General features: G+C 43.8%; 1 protein-coding gene across 1 annotated transcript; it reads left to right on the top strand.

Moving 5' to 3' along the window:
- Nucleotides 1-298: 298 nt before the first annotated feature.
- On the top strand, nt 299-9,468 carry RGS21 (regulator of G protein signaling 21; the record flags this gene model as incomplete). Its single annotated transcript, XM_083506889.1, has 4 exons — nt 299-313; nt 3,890-3,966; nt 5,650-5,816; nt 9,265-9,468. The coding sequence occupies exons 1-4, from the start codon at nt 303-305 to the stop codon at nt 9,466-9,468; spliced, it is 459 nt and encodes a 152-aa protein (XP_083363015.1). The 5' UTR covers nt 299-302.
- Nucleotides 9,469-9,821: the final 353 nt, after the last annotated feature.

Here is a 9,821-nt window from a genome sequence, read left to right as displayed (position 1 = left end):
TGCCCTGTGATCTTTGGTTGAAGGGTGGTATGTGTTGTTGTTGTTGTTGTTGTTGTTGTTGTTGTTGTTGTTGTTGTTGTTGTTGTTGTTCTCTTCTTTATTTTACAGCAATCACTGGGAGAATAATAGGTGCGTTTTGGGAAATTATACTAAAGCAGATAAATAGAGAATGTCAATCTGAAAACTATGATTTATTTATGGGTGTGTAAAATGTAATGGTTCTGCTGTCCTATTACCCACAGTTTGAAAATCAACCAGAAAGAAAAAGCAAGTGTTAACTGTGACAAACAGTGGAACAAACCATGCCAGTGAAGTGAGTTTCTTGTTTATGACTTTCATGGGGTTTAACCAAAAAAAGGCAACATATGAAATTCAAAAGTTGCATAATTATCAACTTTGGGGGAGGGGGTATCACTGCACCCAAATGTGTTTTAAACATGTAAAATGTTTTCTCCCGAGCCTCTGCCATGTCACACTTCATTTGCTCTCTTATCAAGGGGGATGTTGTTCATTCTCCTTTCAGAAACGCCCTCTTCCACAGTACACTTTCACAATCTGACTGGGCCAAGTGGAACCCAACTAAAACAAACTATGAGAAAATAAAATGGCGAAGTTGATTATAAATGGGCCAAACTCTCATTGAATGGCACAATGAACAGTATAATAGCAACTTTATTTTGATAGGACCAATTAAGACCAACACTTTGAGCTGTTGCCCTCAGATCCTAGATGACCCTTTGGCCTGACTCAGAGAGCATTTCTTATGTACTTAGGATGAAATCATAGATGACCACACCACACTTCCTCAATTAGTGCTCACCCTTTCAAAAACTTCTTAATTGCCAAAACATCAAATGTCAATACCGGCCTTCTTTCTTCCCTCATTATTTGCCCATCTGATTTTCTCCACCATGAAGAGAAACTGGGGGAACCCCCTTCCCAAATACAGTTGTCATTGTCTTTTCCTTCTATTATTTTTTGAAAGGATGCGTGCTCCCATATAGCATCTAAAAGACTCACTTCCATAGCAAATCATGTTCATTTCTCCTGTACTCTCACTCCAACGACCATTAATTATGCAACAAGGATATTCACTTTAAGCCCTAACTTTTATTGGGCTTGTCTGCAACATAGGTTTTGCACATTAATTTTAATCTTAAGTAAAATGTCCGCTTCTTTCCCCTTTGGTCATATTAATTCACTGTACTAGAAGCAGCACTTCACTTGGCATGCAAAGGGACCTTGGGATTTCCATGAACCTTACCATTCCACCAACACCCCAATAGACAGGGCCTTCCCCACCATCACTATGCCAGAAGTGTGGGGGAAGCCCAGTTCATGTCAGGAAGTTTGGATATCACAGGCAATCTATGGGTGCTCCTACAAATATGTGATGCAATAAGGGTGGCACTGTGGCCGCTTGGGTTTGCCGATCAAAAGGTTGGCAGTTCAAATCCCCAAGACGGGGTGAGCTCTCATTGCTCTGTGCCAGCCCCTGCCAACCTAGGAGTTCGAAAGCATGCCAGTGCAAGTAGATAAATAGGCATTGCTGTGGCAGTAAGGTAAATGGCATTTCCGTGCACTCTGGTTTCCATCACGGTGTTCCGTTGTGCCAGAAGCAGTTTGGTCATGCTGGCCACATGTCCCGGAAAGCTGTCTGTGGACAAACATCAGCTCCCTTGGCCTGAAAGTTAGATGAGCACGGCAGCCCCATAATCGCCTTTGTCTGGACTTAACTGTCCAGGGGTACTTTGCCTTTACCTTTTACCTTAGTAGTGTACTCCACTAGATACACCTACATGTATCAATGCACAGGGTCTCTCTCTTTTTTTTTTGTAAATGTGTTCAATATATCTGGATATGTTAATGAAACATATTGCTCCATCTCTCCATCAAGGTGAGCCAACAGCCAATTTTAGATGCAGAAAATTCTGGGGCACAATGGACTACAATCAGCTCAGTCCATCTCTTGTGCTTGTTTTTGGCACTTTAGGAGAAAAGGCACAGGGGTAAGAGGAAAAATGTCCTGTCCCGTCAGATCTCCTGCAGGACAGAAGCTCACCCTCTCTTCCTTCCTTCCGCCTCATGAAATGAGACACAGCCTGTCCACATGAGCACAGAGGGCAAGGGAAGGCATACTTTCTGCATAAGAAGAGATTTCAGAGATCTCCCTGCTCCAAAATGTCCCTGTATACCAGCTACAGTGGTGCCTCGCAAGACTAAAAGAATCCGTTCCGCGAGTCTCTTCGTCTTGCGGTTTTTTCGTCTTGCGAAGCAAGCCCATTAGCGGCTTAGCGGATTAGCGCTATTAGCGGCTTAGCGGTCTTAGCGGATCAGCTGATAAGCGGTTTAGCGGCTTAGCGGATCATCTGATAAGTGGCTTAGCGGTTTAGCGGCTTAGCAGATCAGCTGTTAAGCGGCTTAGCGGATCAGCTGTTAAGCGGCTTAGCGGATCAGCTGTTAAGCGGCTTAGCGGCTTGGGAAAAAGGGGGGGAAAGGAAAAAAGAATCTTTAAACCTCTTTTGTTGACCACAAGCATTACGCTTTCCACTTTTAAGTTTGAAATAGAGTAGTTGCTTTGGAAGACGATAATCAGGCATCTGCACAACATGACCAGTTCAACAAAGTTGATGTTGAACAATCATTGCTTCGACACTGGTGACCTTTGCTTCTTCCAGTACACTGGCATTAGTTTGCCTGTCTTTCCAAGTGATGTATAACTTTTTTTGGAGACACTGTTGATGGAAGATGCAGCACAGTCCCCATGGTACCCTACACAGAGATTATCTTCATGTAAGAACGTCATACCTGAAGCACATCCCTTGGTTCTAACAGAACAGTGAGATCCCCTTAGCTCCTTGATCTGCCATCTCTCTTCCTGGAAGCTTTGGGGCCCATGATTAATAAACACTGTTCTCTACGGAGCTGCCTACTTAAAAATAGATGGCCAAACTATTGTAGAAGGCACTGAAATAGATTAACAGCTCTTCCTTCGACACACTGCATAGTCAAAGACTTATGCAATGAATGTGTTGGGGTTGTCAGTGAGATTATGGATAACTCCTCAGATTCTCAGGGAGAGAGGGAGAGAGAAGGAGAGTCTATGCTTTTGCTCTGGTGGTACATACATCAAAGCCCAAGGGGGATGCTTCTTTGGAAGCAAAAAGCACTTAAAATTATTAACTAGTTTGGAAAAGATCTTATTCTGCCCTGACAAGTTCTTAGATTTAGATAAATATGACCCGAGCAGAGAATATATTGAGCTAATTGGATTCTTTGTGCTCTCTCACAGATGGGGGAAGACAGCTTTTCCTGACACAAGCAGGAAACTAAACCGGGGGAAGGGGGGGAGAGAGGACGGAATCCTATTACTGCTTTTAACAAATGCTTAATCAAAATCTTGTTGGGAACCAAAACTGTGAAGCAAACCATTTTTAAAAACAGTACGAAATTGAGAAATAGCCCATTTATCAACCCAGTGTTAGCGTGATAACCTTTCTGATAGCTCTAGTCATCACTAGCAAAATGATTGTAGAAATTAATAGCTGGCCCATTCAATGACAAGAAGGTTTCTGGAGAGTCTCTACTGGGAGAAAAATCAGTGATACCTCTCCTGTGACTTTCTTATTGTTCACCCAATTGCATGTTTTATTACTCCTCTCTTCCCGATTAACAATCTAGGGACCCATATTAAATTACACCCTCCATCTCATGTGGCTATCTGCACAGGAAGGTGATTTTGCTGTTCAATATATGTAGTTCAATATTGAAAGCTAACCTTACTTATATCGCTGGGCCAACACAATAGCTGTGAATCAGGATGCATACTGCATAGAGACTATCCACAGATTACATAGGCAAAAGATCACAATGCTATTTTCAAGGGTAGATGTTGTTTTCACAGGTCAGCCCCTAGGGAAACAATGGCATGGATGGATTCTGTGGATACGCTTCTGGCTAATAAAGGTAAGATGCATCTGAATGAAAGTAGTGATATCATGGTTCAACTTATATTTACCTTACTGTTCCTCCAACATGTCCAGCTCCTACACTCCTATACAGGGTAAGGCAAGGACGCGGGTGGCACTGTGGTCCAAACCACTGAGCCTCTTGGGCTTGCCAATCAGAAGGTTGCCAGTTCAAATCTGCAAGATGGTGGTGAGCTCCCATTGCTCTGTCCCAGCTCCTGCCAATATAGCAGTTCAAAAGCACACCAGTGCAGGCAGATAAATAGGCACCACTGCGTCGGGAAGGTAAATGGAGTTTCCATGTGCTCTGGCTTCCATCACTGTGTTCAGCTGCACCAGAAGCAGTTTAGGCATGCTGGCCACATGACCCAGAAAGCTGTCTGTGGACAAACACCAGCTCCCTTGGCCTGAAGTGAGATGAGCACCGCACCCCACAGTCGCCTTTGACTGGAGTAAACTTTCCAGGACTCATTTACCTTAGCTTTACCTTACAGGCTGAGGCAACTGATCCATAAACATTTCATTAAAGAGGAGCAGGTGGACCAGCAGAATTTCCTCATTGTCTGGGCAAATTTCATGACCAAACAACTGTTTATAACTTGATACACTGATAACAATAGGGCAAGCTTTTTGCCACTGAAAAGTGCCCCCAGAGGCAGATTTAGGGCAGCGTGACTTATTCTCCTGCACTGGGTGGCATTTCAAGGGGGGCCCTGCATACACAGAATGGAATGCGAGAGGCAGGGGGCACCAAATATTGCCCTTGCTGAAATTTGAAAGAACAAAGTCCTCCACTGGTGCCTCTTGAGAAACAGGTTTCATTCCCAAAATAAAAGTCATTGCAGATGGATTTGCAAGTCTTTGCAGATAGCATTACCCTGCAGTCTGTCTACCAGAAAACACATTAGAACAGATGTAGGCAGTCCCAGCAACGAGGTGTATCTGCAACTGCCCAGTGATGTTGTGGCTATAGCAACATCACAATCACCGCTTCTTTCTTCATTCATTTGTGGCATGGGCACAGAGTAACAGGCATGGACAAATCTAGTTAGGGGGGTGAGGAGTTCAAAGATGTACATATCCCCCCCCCAAATATGTATTCACTCCTCCCCTAACAAATGCAAGATCGAGAATCACTGTAGAGTCACTGTAGATTGAAAGCAATATGTTGAGAACAATCTTGAACAATTGCAGATGAAGAAAAATATGGTTGTTGTTTTTTCTATAAAGAGGTTAGTGTGTGTGCAGCCTGATTGAAATGGTTCTAGATAACACATATCATTTGGGCACTTGGGGTTTGTTCAGCTATAACTAACTAACTAACTAACTAACTAACTGAGAGGCTGGAGATTGTCTTGCTTCATGGACATCTGAAAAAATCCCTTCAGGATAAATGTCCAAAAGACCACTAATTTATTGTTCTTTATCACCGACCATGACAAATAAGAATCCAGCAGGCAAATTGTAGCATGTTCTGATCTAGGCATCCTGCTTACATCATCAGGTTTTAAGACCCAAATCTCCTCAAATCAAACTGTACTAAAGGAGGGTCTAGGAATGCATGAAACTACTCAACCAAAAGCCAGTAGAAAGATTTCCATTGACTTCAGTGGGGTTTCCATGACCGGGTTTCTTCCCACCCGACTGCTTGTTCCACAGTTGTGTTTTCTTATTTCTGTAGATGGCTTGGATGCATTCAGGACTTTCCTGAAGTCAGAATTCAGTGAGGAAAACATTGAATTCTGGCTGGCCTGTGAAGACTTCAAGAAAACAAAGTCAGCAGCTAAAATTGCCTCGAAAGCCAAAAAGATTTATTCAGAGTTTATCCAAACTGACGCTCCCAAAGAGGTAACCCATTTACATGAACTCTGAAAGACTGGTGTCAATGGCAGGATTCAAATGTAGGTTTCTTTACTGGTTTGTGGGTGGGTATATTCACAAGGCCTTCATATGCATCAGGATACTGTTGGACGGAGGAGCCCAACCAATGTTTCTGAAAATTCTAGCTAGTGCTGCAATACATAGGAACTAGGGGCTCCTGGCTGTACCTATTCATTGCTCTTCCACTGTGAGGAATTGCAATTGACTTGCTACACTTTGGAAATAAAGGGGGCATATTTGCCCATCTCCCATGGTATAGTTTGAAAATGTTAGACTCTCAATGTCCCAGTCTTGCTTGCCTCTTTAGATGCCAATGTACGGTATATTTCTTCACTTTCTTCACCTCCTGCATTTCTGAGGGGCTTGTGTTCATTCTGCCAAATGGGCCCCTGAATTTGTGCCCCAAAAGCTTTGCACTAACAGCGCCGCCAAGTGTGCAATCACTGGGCTGAGGGTTTCCTCTGGGGACCAGGAGCCAGAATTAGGCTCCAGCCTTCCATCTGCCTATCCTAATCTAGGAAGATCTGTTCCATCCCACTTCGAGTTGAGTGTGCCTTTAAAACACTGCAATAGCGAACTTTTGTGACTCAGAAAATGCCCAAGTACATTCGTCAGTGCTGGCAAGTGTTAATGGTTGATTTCTCTAAGCGGAGTCCTTTTGATGTGATGAAAGCTAAAGCATGTCCTTTAGGATCCTCCTGTCGCACCATGCCATTTGATCATTACACACAAAAACATTTTTTAAACTAATTGGCTGGTTAATTACTCCTGTGATATGTGTTCCCTCACTTTTACACCGATGATATGCTTTTGATAGAGACAGTGACCTTAGCTACTGACGTCGTCTTAGCTTTGGAGAAGATAATTTGGGGGGGGGGGTTCCTTTTAAATACTTCTTAATACACCCGAGAGATTGAGCTGCAGGCCTAACTTTAGTAAAGAGGATACAATGGGAGGATAGGACAAGTGAGTACAAGGCACTCTTTAAAAAAGAAAAAGAAAAGAAAAAAGAAGTTAATTCAAAAGGATGAACTATTATCTACTTCTGACTTAGAATCGCTTTGCTAGATCAGATCAAAGGTTGATCTAATCCAGAATACTGGGTCCAAGATAAAATTCCAAGATTTGTTCAGAAGCTCAAAAAGCAAGAAATACCGTATTTTTCGCCCCATAGGACACACCGGCCCATAGGACGCACCTAGTTTTTTTTGGGGGGGGAATAAAGAAAAAAATATATTTCCCCCCCAGGTGCGGGGCTGGGGCGGGGGAAGCCCGAGCTTCCCCAGCCCCAGAACAGGCTGCTATCCGCAAGCCATAGGAAAGCTGTGCAACTTTGCGCAGCTCTCCCACGGCTAGCGGAGAGCTGCGCGAAGCCAGAAGCCTGGGCCATGCTCAGCTCAGCGCGCCCCAAGCTTCTGGGTGCAGGCAAGCTCTCCGCTAGCACACCGACCCCTCTTGCTCTCCAGGCTTCAGCGAAAGCTTGCATTCGCCCCATAGGACACACACACATTTCCACTTCATTTTTGGAGGGGGAAAAGTGCGTCCTATAGGGCGAAAAATACGCTATCTGGGAAGCCACTGAGAGACGCAGGAGGGTAACCAATGCCAGGCCTGCTCAGAGAACATATTTTGAAGTTAATGAACAGGACTGAATTCATGAATTTTGCAGGGTCCAGCAAAGCAATTCTAATATTTATATGAGCACACTGACAGCCACCAGGGCAGCAAAGAGAAAACTGGAGTCACTGGAATAAAGTGTTACCACAGTGTGTGTGTGTGTGTGTGAGAGAGAGAGAGAGAGAGAGAGAGAGAGAGAGAGAGAGAGAGGTGCTTTTGTGAGCATATAGAAAAATACACATGGAACGTGGTGCTTTCTAGTTGAATTTTATCGTGCTTATGCACAGCTGGTTAGCATAAGAAAGATTTGTGTTTAATCTGAAGGAACACCTTCTTCAATGACTGATGCTGTAACACCACTTTTATACACATCCTTTCATTGCATAAATGTCACTGCAGTGTATCTCCTTTGTAGGCTGCTCAGGTAATGGAACAATCTCCAGGTCATGTGAGAGGAACCCATGATGAGGTTATTCTCCCTGGGGTCTGAAACTGGGGCAATGAGGTGCAAGAGGAGCTTCAGCATAGGCATGGCTGCCAGGAGTCAGAAGCAAGTTGGCAATAAATCACAGGGTGTCAGGGAAGTTAATTTTTTACTCAAGGAAACATAGTCGGCTCAGGAGGCCAGGTCTAGCAAGCACAGCAACTTGTCAGGTAGATCTTACCCCTATGAGTCAGTTGTAGGGACTGAGGGTCCCCACCTTCCCACAGTTCCCTAAGTCTACTTCTTCCTTGGGTCTTTCCATTGCAACCGGAGACTATGCCACCTTGTCTGTCTTTGCTCCACCCTCGTCATACCTCTTCTGGTTCTGGGACACCAGAGCGGCAGGGGGAACTGGTCACAGCAGGAGCAGGAGACCCCTTGGCTTCATCAGCAGCCTGCTCCGTCTCTGCTTCTTGTCGCCCCTCCTATCCAGCCTCTGCTTTTGCCTCTGATCCTGAGCTGCTCTCTGCCACAGACTCTTCCTCCTCACTAAGCCCTGTTACCTCTTCAGCTTCTGACACCTCCTCCTCCCAGTCTGCTCCTTCTTCTCCCTCCAAACACACATTGTTGCCCCACCACCAATCCCCTGGCTCCATTGGGTGTTCCTCAGCTGGTGCCTCCCACCACTCATTGGCATCCAGTCATTCCATGACAATGGCCAAGGACTACTCATATTACCCAAGTGCTACTGGAAGAATCATACCTCCTGTGTTGCAAAGGTAATATTAGTATTGTTTTATTTTTTAAGTTTAAAGTATTCATAAGGCCCTTCAGTAAATAGGAGGCGTTAGTTCAAGAGTGGAGCAATGTGCAGCCCTCCAGATGTTGTCATATTACAACTCTTATTACCACTGACCATAGAGAGGCAGAGGCTGATGAGAGTTCTGTTGAACAATAGAATTTTCTTAGGCAAAGAGGATAGCTGCCATTTTGTGGAATGTAGCCAGAATAAAGAGATAGTGTTAAAAAAAATAATGTGGTGCCTGGGGGGTATATGCACTGAAAACCTATTCAGAGAGGTTTGCTTTTTTGCACTGTGAAAAGTCTGATGATGTTATTTCTCATTATGCACCTAGAAAATCCGAAGCACTTTTTAAAGTTATTAAACAATAAATGGCAGCACTGCTTTCAGTGTAGGAAACCAAATTAAAATTAGTGTTCAGTATTCAAGATAATGAAAACATGACCTTCCTGCTGCTTTGCATCAAACACTGTATTTTGGGAAGCAATTCAAATAGTGTTTGTTTCTGGCTCCCTTACAACATTTCTGATCTCCAGAAAAACAAACAATTTATGCCACTCTATTCCCTGCAGATAAACATCGACTTCAATACCAGAGACCACATCACCCAGACTATTTCTGAACCGACTCTCCAGTGTTTTGATGATGCTCAGAGTTTAATCTACAGTCTTATGGCTAAGGATTCTTTCCCCCGGTTTCTCAAGTCAGAAGCTTATAAGGAACTCACAAAAAAGCAACAGAACGGGAACCAGAAGAGGTGGCTGCCATTTTTGTAAAGGTCAAATTCCGAACACAATCTCCAGATATAACACAATGGTCAGATAGTGTTGCAATCAGGTAGGTGCCTCGCTGGTAGTTCAGCTTGCATGTTGAAAGAGCAGTTGTCCCAGTGACTAATTTCTAATTCTTTATTTCTAATTCCGATACAAAATCATTAAGACAGCTTCACGTTTAGCCAAGAACCTTAGTTCACAGTCACCCGGAGTCTCATTTCTGTAATCCTAAAGCCCACTTTGTACAAGGCTCCAAAAAGTGGCATATAAATGTGTCCTGAAAAATGTCAAGATTCATGCCTACAGCTTATGAAGTGAACCAGAGTTTATGCTATAGCCATAGCCACCCCTTACAC

Source organism: Podarcis liolepis (genome assembly GCF_965112155.1).
Source record: "Podarcis liolepis genome assembly, chromosome: 6".
In the NCBI taxonomy this organism is placed as follows: Eukaryota; Metazoa; Chordata; class Lepidosauria; order Squamata; family Lacertidae; genus Podarcis; species Podarcis liolepis.
This window is presented reverse-complemented; position numbering and strand designations above follow the sequence as displayed.